At 39.8% G+C, this 19,189-nt stretch overlaps 1 protein-coding gene across 3 annotated transcripts in view; it reads right to left on the bottom strand.

Moving 5' to 3' along the window:
- FOCAD (focadhesin) overlaps positions 1-19,189 on the bottom strand; it is a 134,954-nt gene that overhangs the window by 15,238 nt on the left and 100,527 nt on the right. For all 3 annotated transcript variants that reach the window (XM_069777479.1, XM_069777476.1, XM_069777480.1), the window contains exons 31-40: positions 13,459-13,606; positions 11,431-11,550; positions 10,361-10,483; positions 9,483-9,560; positions 9,021-9,092; positions 8,752-8,854; positions 6,830-6,910; positions 5,619-5,747; positions 2,168-2,283; positions 578-838 (exon numbers count right to left, since the gene is read on the bottom strand). In XM_069777479.1, the coding sequence (XP_069633580.1) occupies positions 578-838; positions 2,168-2,283; positions 5,619-5,747; positions 6,830-6,910; positions 8,752-8,854; positions 9,021-9,092; positions 9,483-9,560; positions 10,361-10,483; positions 11,431-11,550; positions 13,459-13,606 (1,231 nt within the window). The remainder of the gene's footprint in view (positions 1-577; positions 839-2,167; positions 2,284-5,618; positions 5,748-6,829; positions 6,911-8,751; positions 8,855-9,020; positions 9,093-9,482; positions 9,561-10,360; positions 10,484-11,430; positions 11,551-13,458; positions 13,607-19,189) is intronic.

Below are 19,189 nucleotides of genomic sequence, written 5' to 3'. Positions count from 1 at the left end.
AATTGGTAAGTCCAGGAACTTCCTTAGTGATCATGATAAATATTTAATCTAGTCTCTAGCCTCATTTTATTTATTCTATTTTAGAAAGTCTGTGTTTGTTGGGGACTTCAATGTACTTAATTATTAAGGAATAATGGTATCTGAAAACTTTCAAAGAATTTGTTTTCTTTTCAATGGAAAAGTGCCTTTCCTTGGAGATATTTTCTGTAGCTAGACAGTTTCTTTAAATCATTGTGAGAAGCTTAATCCTCTGTGGGGAAAATACCCAAACCCTTCTGATTGTTCTCTGCTTCTGTTTTAATAACATTTATTTCAGTACTAATACTGTATTTTTCCATTACCAAATCATTTATGAGGGAAAAGTGCACATTAAATTGGTTTCACAACTTAGTCATATTGTAAAGAATATCCGAAAGTAACTTAAATTGAAATTATGCAGGCATCTTAACTACTATCACTAAAAATTTCACATCTACTTCATGTTTCAAATCTGATGGGTCAGTGCAAAAAGATGGGACTTACCATCAGTTAAAAATATCCAGTTACAATATTCATACACCTTATACTTACTCCTTACCTGAACTTCATTTGGTAGAAGCTCAAATATTTTCTCCACAGCCTGGCACAAAAAGCTCCAGCAGTACTGGGCAGGGTTTGGAAGTTTCATTGCCTGCATGAGCCCCTGTAAAACACACTGGCAAATTTCTGGGTTTTTGGTGCGGTTCTTCACCTCGAATTGTTGTATCACAAACACTTCTGTAAAAGACTGTAGTTTGTCTTCTGCAACATGTTTCATCCACAGAGGCAGGGACATGAAAAGGTATTTCTGGGTTTTCATCTGAAAAGCAAAAACTTCTGCTTAGTTTCAGGTTCTAGCTCTTCACTGACCTTCAAGTATTGTTATAAAGGATGAATTTATAAAAAAGTGGCTCAAACACCACTTAAAAAAAGCACTCAAAGTCATAAATACTTCTCATTTCTTCTTCCCTCTTTTGACGAATTGCTTGAATTAAGAAGAGTTCAAACTTGTCAACATTCTATTTTCCTTAAAAATTGAGGAACTTTCTTTTTATGAACCCTAGATATCATGTCTCTGTACCGGCAGGACAATTGTAATTTCCCTATATGGTGCCCACTGCATTCCTACATAAAGCATACTGACTAACTAGACAGCCAAGGACAGAAGTATGGTACTCCTAGCACCATTAATATTACTACCTAGTGAGGAAGAACAAATAATTACCTTGAAGGATCCAAAGCTCACACACTCTGTGGCTGAGCTCATTTTGTGACCTCAAATCCCCATTGCAGTGAGAAACTGGTGTTCAGAAATAAAATCTTTCTTTTTTTGGTACCTTATCAATTATGTATCTTAAAATTGCCACCAAGTGTTTGCGTATCTGTGAAGATGAATGAATTAAAAACTACAAGACAAAAATACCCCTTGAAGAACTGGAAAAGATCACAGAAATCCACATTGGATTTTATGGGAATTGTCATGAACGTGTTCCTCAATCTGTATAAACTGACAGAACTGCACAGTCAAGTGAACATGTTCCTCAATTTGTATAAACTGACAGAACTGCACAGTCAAGTGCACTGTGGGATTCAGGGAGTTTTATATACTGTATCATGGAGTCCATGTTGTACCTCTCTAAGAACTGCACTGTAGTGGAGGATAAGCCCAAATTTGATTATACTATAGGTTAGTCTATTGACTATCTACAGAATTAAGGCAAGGCTTTCAAGAAGTAACACATTTTACTAGATCAAGAGACACTGCTAGAAGAAGCAGGCAAGCTTTTGGACAGATACATTGGACTTTTTTCTAAGACTATCAGCTGGTATAATAAAAGATACTTTTTTTCTCCCTACATGCCATGCCTTCTTACATCTCTAGGTTGTCAGAGCTATAGCATAAAACGAGGGAGAGGAAAAAGATCTTAAGCAATCTAAGTAAAACCAATGTAGCAGATCTTAAGTTTGCCTTGAATTTCAAGGTGCCAGAACAGCCTTTCTCTCACTATAAATATTCACTAAACAATATTTCTGCAGGATTCTGAACCCAGTAATCATTTTCTGGTGAGACATCCTAAACATCATCACTGAGGAATCCTATAGGAAAGAAGGAGGTGCTGAGGTCCCACAGATTTTCTGACATACATACACTGAGACTGTAGACAAGGGGAGGTGCCACCCACATCCCCAAAAGGATTGCTGCATTTTGAGATGACTGGGCCTGTGTCACAGCCAGTTGAAGGCAGAGATGTTTTACCTCATCGCCTAAAGCAGAAGAAAACAAACGGAAGTTATGAAGAAGTTATTATCACTTTAAATTTGTTCTCAACTCATAAAATAAAGGAGTCTTATTGTTCTACTAGAGCGCTACATTAAAATTTGCTTTTCTAGAGCTGCTGCTTAAAGCTTTTAAGCACATACATGTTTGAAGTCTCCTCATCCCATTCATGCACTTTCAGCAAGAAATCTCAGGATTTGTCCAAGTTCATTTCAATTCACTCAAGAATAAAAATGTGGGAATGGTAAGAAAAGTAAGAATTAAAAAACTCCTTGCCAAATAAAGAGAAAATTAAATCTACAGAAGGAGAAATGAGACAATATTCCTTCCTGCTAAATGTAGGAGTAATTAGCATTTGTTCACATTTCTGCTCTTCCATGTTCATATAATATGTCACAGAACAGAGGTTATTCACTGTTACTGCTGTGGATGCTTGGTTGCAGCATTCTCCAGGTTAACACATGGGAAGACCTTACTGTGCATAGAGGTTATGATGGTTATGGAGTCCTTATTGGTTTCCCTTTAAAATCCGCTTAATGACTGGTACAGCCTGTTTCTTAATAGAATAACTTGTCATAAATATGTGGAAGAGGTACTTTGAGCAATGGCATGGCTTCCATACAGTTCATGATTGCTACAGCAACATAAAGACAAACAATTTTAAGTATACTAGCATCTGACCCATTAGACAGAAGATACATTACTGTTAAATGTCAGCATAAACCTTAAATAGGTGCTTTGCAAGTTAAAAAGTTCTTTCAGTAATGAAAGTGGCAATCTATATAACGTGACTTTATACAGTTCACTAATATTAGTGCATGAACAAAGCAAAGATTTAAGAATCTAGTATCAGGCTCTTCAAAATAAAGTATCTTATACAAGAAGTTAAGTCATCTGCAGAACTTGGAAAGGGTGAAATTGTAACAAGATACTTTGGTAAACAATCAGAAAATTGTCTCTCACTAGCTTGGACTGCTAAGACACAGATTATGGTTTGCCTATGACTGTTCACTTCAGAGCACTACTGAATAACAAACAGGTACTACTTCAATTACATTATATAGCTTCTGCTCAGCAACAACTGCAATAAACCTTGTAAGATGGGAAAGCAATCTGTTATCTTCAATATGTTTACAGACGAACAAATCTTCACAGTAGAATTTGTGAAACATTTAAGGTTCATAAAAACAATCATGAATTCTCAGACATGGATAACAGTGACCTAGGGAATCTGAGAGAACTGAGTACATACTCTAATTTTCATAAAAATATCCATGATATAGCTGCTCCAGAAAAAGCATGTTAAGAGTGCCAGGTCGAGGGACATGATTCTCCCCCTGTACTCTGCTCTCATGAGACCCCACCTGGAGTACTACGTCCAGCTCTGGGGCCTCCTAACATAAGAAGGACATGGGCCTGCTCGAGTGGGTTCAGAGGAGGGCCACAAAGATGATCAGGGGTCTGGAGCACCTCCCCTACGAGGACAGGCTGAGAGAGTTGGGGTTGTTCAGCCTGGAGAAGAGAAGGCTCCGGGGAGACCTTATAGCAGCCTTCCAGTACCTAAAGGGGGCCTACAGGGAAGATGGGGAGGGACTCTTTCATCAGGGAGTGTAATGATAGGATGAGGGGTAATGGCTTTAAACTGAAAGAGGGTAGTTTTAGATTAGATATTAGGAAGAAATTCTCTACTGTGAGGGTGGTGAGGCACTGGCACAGGTTGCCCAGAGAAGTTGTGGATGCCCCATCCCTGGAAGTGTTCAAGGCCAGGCTGGATGGGGCTTTGAGCAACCTGGTCTAGTGGAAAGTATGCCTGCCCATAGCAGGGGAGTTGGAACCTGATGATCTTTAAAGTCCCTTCCAACCCAAACCACTCTATGATTCTGTAACTATTAGGTCATAATACAACTGTTCTGCGTTATACTTTCTAGCACAACATGACTATTGCTCATTAGCACACAGCAAGACCTATTTCTGCATGTAAATATAATCTAGAGAAGGGTGTGCAACTTCCACAACACTACAGAGGGCCAGTCAAGAGAGATTATGTATAAAAATGTAGACTATGATGCTGTCTGAAGTCAATAAAACTTAGTCACAAAACTGATGTACTGTTTCCTCTGGAATTCCCCTGATTGACAAAAGTAATACTCCTAAATGAAAAACAGGAATAAAAAAATCCCCCATACATTTAACAAGTTTCAGCTATTCATAAGGTTGCATGCCAATTTGCATCAGCAGAGCTCAGTATAGGAAATTCTTTCACTTATTCTTACGAAAGACTTTACAATCAATTGCAAGAATACCAAGTGAAACAGAAATTGCAGCTCAAGTATAAGCAAAATGTTTAATATGTAGCCAAAATCCTTCTGTATCTAGCAAGTACTTGTTCCTCATAGGACATTAATTAGTTACATTTTTAGTGCTTATACAAGCACTCTGTATAAGTAAAATAAACACCAGAAAGAAATAAGAACAACCTTCCATATTCTGGGCTGTACAGCACAGCAATTTAAATACAACAGTTGTAAAAGAATCTGCAAGGCCAGTAATAACAGTTACATATATCAGGAGAAACAAAACTCAGTGGAATCAAACAAGGGAATACAGAACTTCGCACAGTAGTTTGTTGGGTTTTCTTAAGGAAATGAGTTTGAAACTCAGACACTTATACCAACCAAAACAGGCACCGACAGATATCCTGAGTAGAAAAATATTATACAAGCTGTTCAACACAATACTTCAGGATCAAAGCTACTCTACAGCACGAAGAAAAATGCTCTTAGAAGCACTGACAAAATCAGGATCATGATAGAAAAAGGGATATGCTTTTCTCTGTCACCCAGTGTAATTTAGTAGAAAGTGTATTTCAGACTAGTGATAGCTAGATTAACTATGGAACAGTTCAAACTTGTGATAAAGCTGCCTGCAGCCTCTGACACAGGCATTGGACCAGCATTTAGTGGATACTGAAAATAAGATACAATTAGTTGAGTTTCATGATGGGCTCTTCTTACTGTAAATAGTTCAAATGAAAAATTTGGTCCAATTTCACCAGTGGTTTAGGTAACTTCCAATACTCCTCCCAACTTCTCAGCTCTGATCTTCTCTAGTTTTTTATTGAGTTAAAACAAACTGTGTCCACACGGTGATCACAAATATATGCTTGCAAACATTAAAAAGTTGGTCTTGAAAGCATAGTAAACACTTCAATCCCTGCAATAACTTCAAGCCCTGAAGTGGGCTCTAAAGTTTTTGAAAGCTGTGTTAGTAAAGAAGTCCTGTGACAAGTACAAAAGACTTAATAGAAAACTATTAACCTTACCAAAGTTTAGCCTCATCAAAGGAGAAAGAATGGATGCCCAGTTTACAGGTGGATACTGATGGCTTTCTCCAACTAATGCAATGGGTGCCAGTGCTACTTTCACCAGCTCAGCTGGGACAGATTCAGGGCCTGTAACAGAAGATTCAATCAGAGTCTGAGTTTTATACACACACATTTGGCTAAACAGCTCAGGAAAAAAATATGAGCACTGCACTGAAGACCAATCTGTAGGGAAGAACTGAAAAGCATTATAGAATTACTGTTATTTCTTTTTGTATCTGAGAATTAGCTATCTCTTGTTTGTAATCAACAGTTGTATTTTTAACATTTACGTCCTATCAAAAAAGGCTTTTTGTTACTGATAAATAGAAGCTTTCAGGTTCCTTCTCCTTGAACCAATTTATGACTTAATTACAGATATTCATCTAGTAGGGTAGTATTTTTGCATTTGTTAGTAGGAGAACAGCGAAGTTTTCTGACACTGTTCTTCTTCCCGATCCTGTAGGTACAGGCCACAAAAACTGTCAGACAGGTGCTAACCTTTGATACATACTGTGTTCCTTAAACAAAGGGAGTTAAGTCAGTGAAAGTCCTCCTGGAGGCAAGGCATGGGCAATTTTTACCTCCACTGAAAGCAAAGCCTGCTTCATAGAACAGCAGTGAGCTCACTTTGCTCCACAGAGGAATAATCTCATTTGCTTTATCATCCTTAAGACTGTACTCCAAGGCATTTCTTTTACTAGCACTTGTTATGTAAGAGCATACTTTCTTCAGGTTCCTTTGCATTTATCACACATTGCCGTAACCCATCTGAACACCACTATGTTACAGAAAATCTTAACCTGGGATCACTGAAATAAGGGGCAGCATAAAGTTTGTCTGATTATGGAGTACTCCTGAGGATACATGCTAACACTTAAAGTGATTTGACTTTCATTCCCACAGGGAAGATATATCATCTCACAGACACACAGGGAAGGGGAAAGGTTTAAAAAGTCATAAAAATTCAGTGGAGAAAACTAAAGCCCTAACTACACAATTCTTTTTGAGTGTTATTCATTTCTTGTTTATAGATTAAATATCCCACACTAGTGAATTTCAAATTAGCATTTAGAAAAGTTCTCTTAGCAAATAAGAGCAGGTTATTAAGGTCACCTTTTATAGTCATAACAAATTTCCCAGAGGGATACTGTAGTTTGACCCCTTCTTACCTTTCTTTCCACTTTCAATGGCAAAGTCAATGGCTGCCCTGATAAAGCTGGTTTCAGGCAAGTAGCTAAAATCTGGAGGAACTGTGAAGACAAAAGGACTGTTTATATACTAAAACATGCCAGCAGAAATTATAACCTCCAGCTCCCATATAAATTCAAAGGCCAAACTGAGCTATGTTTGAGCTAACTAATTCTGTAGATGACTCAAAGCATTTAGACCACAAGATAATTGATAGATGTATTTGCTTTTCCACTTCTAAGGCAAGCTAAACATTTGTGTTGGTGAGAGGTGCCAGGTCTAAAAAAACAAATTCATTGACCAACTGAAAAGCCAGGGATAAGAACTTTCTTAAAATGTATCAGCCACTGCAAGTCAGGCTTTAAAAGTGTATTGGGTTTGTGTGCCAAGGTTTTGGTAGCGGGGGACAGGGGGGTGACAGGGGTGGCTCCTGTGAGAAGCTGCTAGAAGCTTCCCCTATGTCTGATACAGGCAATGCCAGCTGGCACCAAGATGGACCCACCGCTGGCCATGGCCAAGCCAATCAGCAACACTGGTAGAGCCTCTGGTATGACATATTTAAGAAGGAAAAAAAAAAGTTGCTGCGACACAGAACTGACTCCCGTGGGACAGACCCCACGCTGGAGCAGGGGAAGAGTGAGGAGTCCTCCCCCTGAGAAGGAAGGAGCGGCAGAGACAACGTGCGATGAACTGACCCCAACCCCCATTCCCTGTCCCCCTGTGCTGCTGGGGTGGGGTGGGAGGTAGGTAGAAAATCCGGGAGTGAAGTTGTGCCCAGGAAGAGGGAGGGGTTAGGGGAAGGTGTTTTAAGATTTGGTTTTATTTCTCATTACCCTACTCTGGTTGATTGGCAATAAATTAAGTTAATTTTTCCCAAGTTGATTCTGTTTTGCCCGTGATGTAATTGGTGAGTGATCTCTCCCTGTCCTTATCTCGACCCATGAGCCTTTTGTTATATTTTCTCTCCCTTGTCCAGCTGAGCGGGGGAGTGATAGAGTGGCTGCATGGTGCTTACTTGCTGGCTGGGGTTAAACCACAACAAAAAGGGAGAGCTTCAAAAGCTTAGTAAGCTTAATACAACAGACACATTCCGTATCTATCTAACCTCAGGCACAAGTGCCAAGATTATACAAAAGCAGAAACTCCAAGAATCTTTTTTTCTGTGATGAGGAAGTTTATCTACACTTCGTATTATTGGTTCCCAACTTGGTTCACACTGAAGTGAACAGCTTCCACTTCATTAGTTCCCTTCTATTATTGGTATTTCATCAATGGTGTAATCCTGCCTTTATTTTACCAACGATATTGAAACAACACCAGAAGGTAATGATATATCGACAGAATATGAATTTCTGTGCTGTTACACTGAAAGGGCACAGAACACTAGTTTTTGACTTCAGCTAACCAGAGAAGATCTGTTCTAGAAAAACACTTTTCAAAAGTCAGGTTGCTCTTGTTATCAATCAGTTTTTAAGTGTTGGCTATTTTATACAGTGGGAAGTGCTAAAACAAAGAGTAGATTAATCAGTTATCAGGGCATGGAGTGGATAATGTAGATGTCAAACACATGTGCCATACGCAGTGTAAAACTTCTTTACAATTTATTCTATAAAAGAATAAAGACAGAAGCAATATACAAGTTTGACCAGAAAAACTTAGAACCTTACTTTGATACTGCAAGCAAAAGCAGATGGGGGGATCCTATGCAGCACACTGATTCCTGCTTCATGTTCCAACCTTCAGGTCTGGCACACAGGACCATGAGGTCTCCAATTCAAAGGCTGTCATGTCATTTAATAGGGCTGCAACGTCTAGCCTGTATTGTCTAATGTGTTTGTTGCTGCCTTTTTAGTTAGGTGCTACTTCTATATGTTCTTTAAGCAGCAATAATAAAGCATCTTACCGGATGCCCTGTTTTGGGTAGAAGACAAACAGGACATATGAAGGCGTCCCAAAAGTCCGGCTGCATTTGTCTGAAGGCCAACCTGCCCTGAAAAACTGATTATCTGTTGAGACAATAAACCACTAGTTAGACAATTTTCCCTGCATTGTCTCACTTAGGCTGGACACAGACATTATGCAGTTTCTTTAAACAGATTTGGCCTGTTTGTGCAAGGTGTCATGGTTCCCTAGCGCATTATCCAAAGCAGGGGACAGAGGCTACATTCTTACCTGTGTAAGGGTTCTGATGACTTCATTCAGCTTACTTTGAAACTGAGAGGACTGAATGCTCTCAGATTTCAGCTGCCAAAGGAAAAAAAATGATGTGAATTTTATAAGGCAACAAAAGAAACAACAAAACAGAGAACACGTACTGAAAAGACAGATTACATTTGCACACATGCCTTTTTGTGGGAGAGTGGAGGACAAAAAGAGAAAGCCTAAGTGGCTGTAAACTTTTCCCCAATAGCACTGCACATGGGCCACATGAAGGGAAAATGGAACAAACCCCATGTTACACATTGTAATTTCATCCCGCCTGGTTCATATCCAGCATGACTCACTATTGCATAAATGGGATGCCCTGGTATATATATAACCACTGCTGTAAGGACGCAGAGGATGTCATTCCATCTTGCCTTCTAGCCAAATTTCTAGAAGCGATAAAGGTACCATTTGCTTTCATGTTCTCACCTCTATCATGCCTCCTTCAGAACCCACCAGTGCAACCAGCCCACTGACAGCAGCCAGACGGTGCATTGTTGGAGAACCCTGGAAGTGTAATTCAGGATCAGTGAGTCAATGCCATCACACATCACTCCTGTAGGGCAAACCACATGTTTCTTCCGACTTAAAAACCATGACCGCTATCACTTGTACAGCTCTCATCCCAACAACCTTTTCAGGTCAGACTCCAGCATGCTGGATCATTATTCATCCCTCTCTTGGTGAATGAAAGCTTCAAATGGAGCTTCCCCTGCCTCATCCCCAAACTGAAATCATCATGCATTTCTCCCTGACAAATCACTTTCTTCTAGCATGCTGTATTCCACAAAATATGCCAGTGCAATTCAACTCTGAAATACTGTTTCTTTAATGATACTTACCTTCAGCTGCAATCTTAATATGCAAGTTTACAGTTTGATTTCAAACACACAATTTTTGTTACAATGAGATAAAATTATTATAACAACCGAGGCACTATAATCACCATTCTGTTAGTCTAATTTTGATAAAGAGCACCTAATTTCACAAGGCATCTTCATTTAATAACCTAGATTTTATCCTTGGATATTGTTCCAATTAGTAAAGATGTCCAAATTAGGATGTCATTGAAATAAGCATTTCCCATAAATCATCCAAGCAGAAAAGAAACTTTTTTTTTCCTTTAGCAAACAGCCCAAAGACATATTTTTGTTTCCAAATGTCAATCAAACAGCATGTTCAGATAGTTCTAACTTTTCCTAGCATCGCTCCTGCAGAAGCAAGGAAAATTATGTCCCTACCATTCATTTAAAACCATCCCTCCTCCCCCCCTGCAAAAAACAGGATATGAATTCAAACTCCTTTACCTCTGCAAGCACAATTTTTATCCAGGTTGGCATTAGTCTGTTACTCAGGTCTTCGGCTTTCCCATGACCACAAGCTGACAATCCATGTACTATTGCGCCTAGAGCTAAAGCAAAACCGTGGGTCTGTAAGGTGAAAGAGACACATTAAAAAACAGATTTTCCAAAGGATTCTGTATTCTTTTTAATATTTATTATTGAAACATTACTTAAATATTTATTATTTCCCAATAATTACCGGTAATGTCTTTGTCTAAAATACTGGATGCTTTCTTATTTCAAGTATTTTCTCATGTCAATTGACATAGGATTTTCTGAGATTAAATACTGATCTTTGGCACATAGATTGCTCTGGAGCCTTTATTTTAGAGCAGACTTGAAGCACATATGAAGATAAAATACTTAGCAAAAGTAGTTTGTTTTGACTTCCTATTTTCCAGCTAAACATTCTAAACAGCTGATTACTGTAAAAGCAGGCTTTGATTCAAAATGGTTGCCTTTTTAATTTTTTTTTTCCTTTTTTTCTGGCAAGCATGTAATAAAAAAAGGACATGCACTGAAATATGGAAATTATTTTTGGCATTTTTAGAGGGTAACCCAAGGACGCTAGGGATGAAACAGACACTTGGAGGAAGCTGTGGCTGTAGTTATGATGCACTGCTTGGAGGCTAAGGGAAAGCAAAAATTCAGAAGAGCACAGTAGATGTATTTTCCTACTAATTAAAAGAATCTAAAGAAACATGTTATAAAAGAGACAAAAATTGGCAACATGCAGGGACTAAACACATGAAGAACTCAAAAGTACCAACTTCCCTTCTAAACACAATCAAACATATAAAATCTGTTTTTATTTTACTGTCTGGTAATTGCTATACACCCGTAGACAGAGCATCAATGGATCAAGTGGTAGTCTTGGTAATTGCACGGTATGCACAACATGCTCAATGTTAGTTAATGCTGAAAGTAGACCAATATCATTTTCTTGAAGTTACAGTCTGGGTAAAGCAGTATCCAATATTAAATAGGTAAGAGAAAACCAGAACTGAAGCAAAGCCTAAACACTGAATTATGACCTGCTGATTATTTTCCACTAAGGTCCGTAGCTTATTCATGGCCTCCTCAGCCTCAGCTGCTTCTATGATTCCAACACTGAAAGCAGAGACACAGGAACAGGCCACAGAATAGGCAAGTACCTGAAAAAAATTATTTAATTCTGTTAACCAGTGTTCGATCAAATTCACTGTAGCAATGTGCACATGGAGTAATGTGCCAGCACAATAAAAAAGCCATGACATTTTCAATTTATACTTTCAGATGTTTATTCCCTCTCTGAAAGATTCTTCATTGATGCTAAATTAAACAAACACAGGTAAAGCTTGGAAGTGCTTCTGGTTTTATGTAGGTCAAACTCCTGATCTTCCACACAAATGTAGCTATTCTTCTTAACATAAGTATCTGATCATTATTTATGTGAGCTTACACAGCATGCTATGACCCATCAGGGCTACAAGCAGGTCCACAAGGCCAGAAGAGGAGCATGTAGTAGAACTGTCTCTCCTACACACAGTGCATGACACTAGCCTCATGCAGAAGGATTCACAAGTGACACTGATTTTCTGTTCTTCAGTCTTAGAGCTGGAGAATAAGGAAATGGAAGTCTGAACTTGCAACAAGGTAACTGTGCCAACTGTTTAACCTCCTTCCTACCAAAGCTAAACCACAGAACAACACATGGCTTTAAGGTAAGTAGAGAGCACCTATCTACTGTGCAGGACTGACAATAATTTGACTTCCAGCAAGTAATGCTCAGATTGTACCTCTTGTTGCAGCAGGCCAAAGTTACCTCTCATGTACAGGATTATATCCCCAGCCATTTATGGCTCTGAAAGAGCCTCTTGTGCGTCTCATAAATATCACAGCACTCATCCTAGGGTGCTGGCCAAATTTTATTCATGTAATTATCTGTACAATTCCTTACAGAGATTTTAATTGAAAAGAGTAGATTTTGCTTCTCATCCCAAAGCATCTCATGATGTTAAACAGGTGCTGCCTTCCGTCTCAGAAGTTGCTGTATTTAACCCAGTTTAAGTTCAGTAAAGCACTTTGAGATCTCTGGGGAGAGAGAAATAATTTCATAGCTGTAAGTCATTTTAATGCATGAACCATAAACTGCAAAAGGCTAATCCCCAGCATATATGCACTGCCAAAAAAACCCTGAACTCCATTAAAGAAGGCCTTTAATAAAGAGCTTTCAGAGCAGTACCCAGGGAAAGAGAATAATACTACCAATCTCTGCTAACTCCCTTTAAAAAAACCAGAGGATTATGCAACTCAGCTGTTCAGCTGCTGCAGGCTTACATACATCAGGTATAGGGTTGGTTTTTTTGTGCAAAACACCTGCTTATTCCGATTCTTCTTTTCTGTTGTAAAATCCTCCAATTTCATCAGTTTTCCTTCTCAAGCTTTACCTCATAGGTTATAGACTTAGTGCATGGGCCATGTCAAAACTTGCAGGACATATCTTGGCAAAATAAATTGAAATGCATGCTCAAACTTAGCGGAGGTCAGTTTAAAACTTCAAAACATAGTTATAATGAGAACAGCAAACAGGGCCATAGCAGCATTCACAAGTGCAAGATTCACATTAGCTAGTGACAGCAGCTTTCAAAGAAGTAAACAGAAGGCATATTGAAGGAGGAAGTATTAGCATTAAGACTGCCTCCAAGAGTAACCTGCTGTCTGCTTTCTTAAGTAGATCAGATGAGCAGTAAACAACTGCATATGAGACCCATATCCACAGTTACTCAGGACCTAACTTTCAACAATTTAATTTGAGGTTAATGAATTAAAGAAGCACTTCAAAGAATTATGTCTGTTATCTTTTCAGGCAGTTTCTTAATGTTTGTGCAGCATTACAGGTTACTCTATTATTATTATTATTGTTTTCTTCTGCAGATATAGACCCATACATTGTGAAAGAAATAACAGAAACCAAGCATTCCATACTACAGATACAAAGCTTCAGTAAAAAGTCTATAGTTATTAAAGGGAGGCAAGAAAGTAAAAGGAAGATTTAATATCTGCAATAAAATAGGTCATACCTCCTGGACCCATCTGCTTTGGTCCTCACTGCTGTCCAGGTATTTACAGAGTTTTTGAAATGAAGCGGAAACATGCACTCGCGATTCTGTTTGGCTACTGTGACTCATAAGGGAAAGAACAAGTCCTACTCCCAAAATACATCCAGTGCTTAAAGAGAAGACAAAAGAAAATTATTAAGCATGCTTTGGCTGCTCTGAACTCTCTTTTCACCCCAACAAGGGTTGCTGAGAAAAAAGACCTCTTGGCCTTGCCTGACGACTAGCCCTGTGGATAATTACTTACCACAGTCAATTTTACAAATGGTTTTTATTTCACACATCAGTGATGCTTTTGGGGAGACACAGGATTAAAGAAGAGCATAAGAAGGAAACTTGTGTTAAAAATAATAAATCCTACACATACAGCCTCATTATTCCTTCTGCCCCTGAAGAACCAATAGCTCCATCAACAAGCACATCAACTAGTATGACAGAAGTATGGATCTAAACTTCTGTATCTGATTTATACTGATATCCCAAACTCTGATAGCCCAGTTAAACATACTAATTACAGGTCCACTGGCTGTATTAGGGTCTGTTGCTCTCAGACTCCTCCAAGAGGTGTTCCAGTTTGCAAAAATAATGAAATTCATTTCAGAATGTGAGTGTCACGTATACATTCTAACCCATATGTACTAATATATGCATATGCAACCGTGGACCAGCTTCAAGAGGGCAGACATATCCAGCACAACTAACAGTTTGATGCTGAGGATACTTAAAATTGCAACAGGAAGTTGCAACAGCTTCAAAGTACGTAACTTAATAGGGCAGCTGGCACGAACAGCTTCACAGTCTCTGCCTCTTTCACATTTGACCAGAAATTCCATTCTGGACCAAAGAACTCTTACTAAATTCAGCACCTGTGCTCCCACAACAAGTTTCAGTTTCCATAGGTCATCGGTCATAATATGGAAAAGTTTTGTCAGAAAATTCCCAAGCAGTTCTGGCTGCCATCATGAGATACTAAAAGCATAGCAGATACTCACTGCTCTGAAGGTGATCTCTCACTGGCACACATACACAATAGCTTAAAGAAGCAGGTCTTATGAACACTTTGTCCACCTCAAGCATCTCCCTGAGCATGCCAATGACAGACACTGCATGTAGCAAGGAGTTAAATGTGGCTAGGATCTTAGGCATTCCTCTAAGCTTCTGCCATCCAACTTAAAAATGGGAAGAGTTACTGCTTTTACTGACCTAAGTAAAAAAGAAACTTCTGAGAATAACTTCAGTCATGTTTATAAGCTAATGCTTTTCAGCAACTGGTGATGAAGATGGTGAGCATGACTAGAAAACTTGGAGTGGTGTCTTGGCAGTGGCATCTTCTTCTTCCAGCAAAGAAGATGAAACAAACCTTTGGAATCAACTCTTTTAAGTAACTGCCATATCTGAATTAATGAACAGCCAACAAAATAAGGATGTGGCTTATACGTAAGAGTTCTATACACAATTTTACACTGTTCCTTGTTGACAAAAATACACAGAAAGAAAACAAAGTTCCTAATTAGAGGTACAATATATTATGTTGTTGACTCTCAGCAAAGACCCAAACCATAAGTGGGGACTGAAGCAAGAGTAAAACTTCACCCCCTCTGCTCCCCTTTTCGTAACTAGCAATTGTTTTCACTTGGCAACCTTGTTTGTGATCTGTATAAAATTAATACTTAAGTGCACTTCATCCACACAATATCTCAGATTTCCCAACCTTGTTTGTGATATATATAAAATTGATATTTAAGTGCACTTCATCCACACGGTATCTCAGATTTTCTCAGAAAATTTTAAGTGATTTACTACCAATGCATCAGACATACTGCACTATCATCACAACTCATATTTGAATCTAATGCCATTTATCTCAATAATGTAACTGAGCACTGTACAGTGCAGTACAGTCCATCACATCACAGAATGAAGGACTTAATGAACAAATCATGAAACAAAATAAAAGGCTTGTATTTTAGGATGAAGGAAAACTGGTATTTTCCTGATAATACTGAGGTCAGTGGAGTGTGACAGGTTTCTGTAAGAACAATATAAAAGTTTGATGACAGTTTTGATTGAAAATGTCTTCAAGTCAAATCAAACAGCTACTTACCTTGCAAAAAACTCCATAAAAAGCAAGTCAGTTTAATGCTCCACACAGCAATTTAAAGGAAGGGTATTGTGTATTTCAAGATTCATAACAATTTGCTCTTTACCACATCTTTACTCAACGTGTATCAGTGTTTATATTTGTTTAATATTTCTCCAGTATTTATTCTTACAGAAGCAAGGTAGTCTGCCATGCAATAACTTTATACAAAAAGCCGTATTTGCAAAGGTCTTGTAGCATTCATCCTCAATATGGGACATGTAACAAGGCAAGCCAGAAAAACTCTACTGCTCCTAGGCATTCTCAAAAACTTTTTACATGCAAACCTTTCAAAAGCTCAGAGTTAACCCAATCTTCAACATGTTTTCTTTTGTTTGCTAGAAGGCAGGGGGGTGAGGAGGGGAAGCAAAACCTTCCAATACATGGACCATATGTACTGCTATGTTTGTTACCCATATGCTGTACTGTTACAACTGGAACCCTGCCTTTGATTTTTGTTTTTTTTTTAATTATTTACTTATTATTTTTTCCTAGTACACTGAGGTTGAGCTGACAAAAATCTATTGAACGTAATCTACATAAATAACTAGAAAAGCTAACGACCATGAACGTACATGCTTGCTGAACCTGTGCTCTATGTAAGTTAGGCTTGGGAGGAAAAATGAGCTGTTATATAGCTTCTGTAATCAGTAAGTTTGACAAAACCTAGTAGCACAAAGAACTGTCTAAATCACCTGTCATGCACATTTTCCATACACGTGTATACTGAAAAGTGGTGTATCAGTATATTTTAAAAACATACGTATTCCAGTTTTTGTCTAACATAAGGGCAGATTTAAGGCCCACTCACAGATCTCTTGATAATGTCTGAGTGCATTCCATTTAAAATCAGGAGTAACTGCAAATCTCCTAAGGCTCTGCAATCTATGAAACTCTGTTTCAGTTGAAAAGTGCACAAGCATCATATTAACATGCTTAACCATCTGAAATGTTTTCCCGCTTTAAAAGATTATGAGATTATATTCACTTCCGCTTTTTTTCTTGTGTGGCTACAACAGATAAAAGAGTACCGATTTACAAGCATTATTCTCATGGAGACCTCTTCTGAGAGGAAACTTTTAAGTTTAGAGTATTTTATGCAACTTACACAGACACAAGGATTCTTACGCAGCATAAGTGGACTCTCATCAAGCTAAAGCACTGACTCAGGGAAAGACTGCTGCTGCTTATTGAAAACAACTCTGTTTTCTTCATTCCTCTTACCTATTTCCCCCACCCCCCTTTTTAAAAAGAGAATTCTCCTAATTAAATGAAGATGATTATACATAAAAGCAACATTCCTACCAAGGCTGACACGGTCAGTGAAGCGGGGTTGTGTGAGCTCCAGTTTGCAGGGCCTACACACTGACAAACCACTTTCTTATCTAAACACTCAAGGTAGAAAAACAAAACAAAACAAAAATTCTGCAAAAACCTCTTTCCTGATAACATCCTTCAGTGTGTGAGATGTCTCACTTAACACCCTGGAGAAGTGTGTTGCTGAGCAGAGAGGCACACCTTCTAAAACAATCAGGAGGCATGCCAGACCGCACAAGCTCACAGCCGGGCGGCAGGGTGCGGGGCGGGGGGACGGACGGGACGGGACCCTGCGCTCCGGTAGGGGGCAGCATGAGGCCGGACAGCGGCGGCGGCGGCGGCCCGGCGGCCCGCAGAGCTTCCCGCGCCCGCAGGGCGACAGGCCGGTACCGGGAGCCCTCCTGGCCACACAGGACCTCACAGCAGCCGCAGGAGACGGTATGGCTACTGCTGGCATCCAGAAAAAAAAGAGAACTCCGTCCTCCCTCATCTCTACTGCATAATACACCTACTCTCAAAAAACTGGCAGCCTATTTTGAAGGAAAAAGAGAATCGCCAGTTTAGCGTGCGTGAAACGCTGATGAAAAGATCAGTGTAACACTTATGCCCCACAGCTGGCCATGCCTATCATAGAATCACAGAATGGTTTGGGTTGGAAGGGACTTTAAAGATCATCAGGTTCCAACTCCCCTGCTATGGGCAGGCATACTTTCCACTAGACCAGGTTGCTCAAAGCCCCATCCAGCCTGGCCTTGAACACTTCCAGGGATGGGGCATCCACAACTTCTCCGGGCAACCTATTCCAGTGCCTCACCACCCCCATTACCCCTCATCCTATCATTACACTCCCTGATGAAAGAGTCCCTCCCCATCTTCCCTGTAGGCCCCCTTTAGGTACTGGAAGGCCACTATAAGGTCTCCCCGGAGCCTTCTCTTCTCCAGGCTGAACAACCCCAACTCTCTCAGCCTGTCCTTGTAGGGGAGGTGCTCCAGACCCCTGATCATCTTTGTGGCCCTCCTCTGAACCCACTCGAGCAGACCCATGTCCTTCTTATGCTGGGAGGCCCCAGAGCTGGACGTAGTACTCCAGGTGGGGTCTCACGAGAACAGAGTAGAGGGGGAGAATCGCCTCCCTCGACCTGCTGCCACACTTATTTTGATGCAGCCCAGAATGCAATTGGCTTTCTGGTCTGCTAACACACCTTACTGGCTCATACTCAGTTTTTCATCCACTAATACCCACAAGTCCTTCTCCTCAGGGCTGCTCTCAATCCACTCATCACTTGGGACTGCCCCAATCCATGTGCAAGACCTTACACTTGGGCTTGCTGAACTTCATGAGGTTCGCACAGGCCCACCTCTCAAGCCTGTCAGGTCCTTCTGGATGGCATCCCTTCCCTCCAGTGTGTCGACTGCACTGCACAGCTTGGTGTCATTGGCAAACTCGCTGAGCGTGCAGTCATACTGGATGAAAAGGCTGGAAAGGCCCTTGCTTTGGAATAGCAGTTTAAAAGTGGACAAATGCCAAACATGGACAAGTCTGCAATATTTACAGCTTTACATTACTTCTTTGCTCACAAAGAGTGCTCACAATAGACACAAACTTACCATTAACCTTTAAAAAACGTAGCCATTACGCCCAGCATAAAAAACTACCCACCCTTCAATCTTCCCTCTCGCACTTGCCATTTTTTCATATTCTTCTGGCAACCTCTCACTGCCACTGAAGTCTAGTTTGTTTTTTCTATGAGGGATTTATCTCCAGCTAATAGGTTACACAAATAAGCAGTGACAGGTGTAACAAAGTGATGCAGCTGATACAGCTCCCTGTGCACCATGTGTCTCACCCTGTGCCACTCAAGAGGCAACCCAAATCCTGACGAAGCTATACAGGTTCACGGCCCAATGGTGTGCAACTGTGACCCCTCACAGCTTTTCAGAAGGTCCACTGGAGAAGGGGAGGGCAAAGGCAAACAGAAATTATTGCTCTGTTTCCTTTGAACAGGGAAGAGCTTGGCAGAAAAATGTTTAAAATCAAATAAAACCCTATGCACCCACACTGAGGCACTCAAGATACTGCAGTTCCTTCCCCAATTTAAAAGGGAAATGACTACTGTTGAAGACACATACTAACTGTGTTATGTTATTCATTTAATGGCAACTGACACATGTGGTTTATTGTTCAATTATTCCAGGTTTGCCAATGCTAGTAATTGTGCAATACCTTTCAATAATTTC

The sequence above is a fragment of the Haliaeetus albicilla genome, chromosome Z (genome assembly GCF_947461875.1).
Source record: "Haliaeetus albicilla chromosome Z, bHalAlb1.1, whole genome shotgun sequence".
Classification (NCBI taxonomy): Eukaryota; Metazoa; Chordata; class Aves; order Accipitriformes; family Accipitridae; genus Haliaeetus; species Haliaeetus albicilla.
The sequence above is the reverse complement of the archived record's forward strand: the minus strand, read 5'-3'. Positions and strand labels throughout refer to the sequence as shown.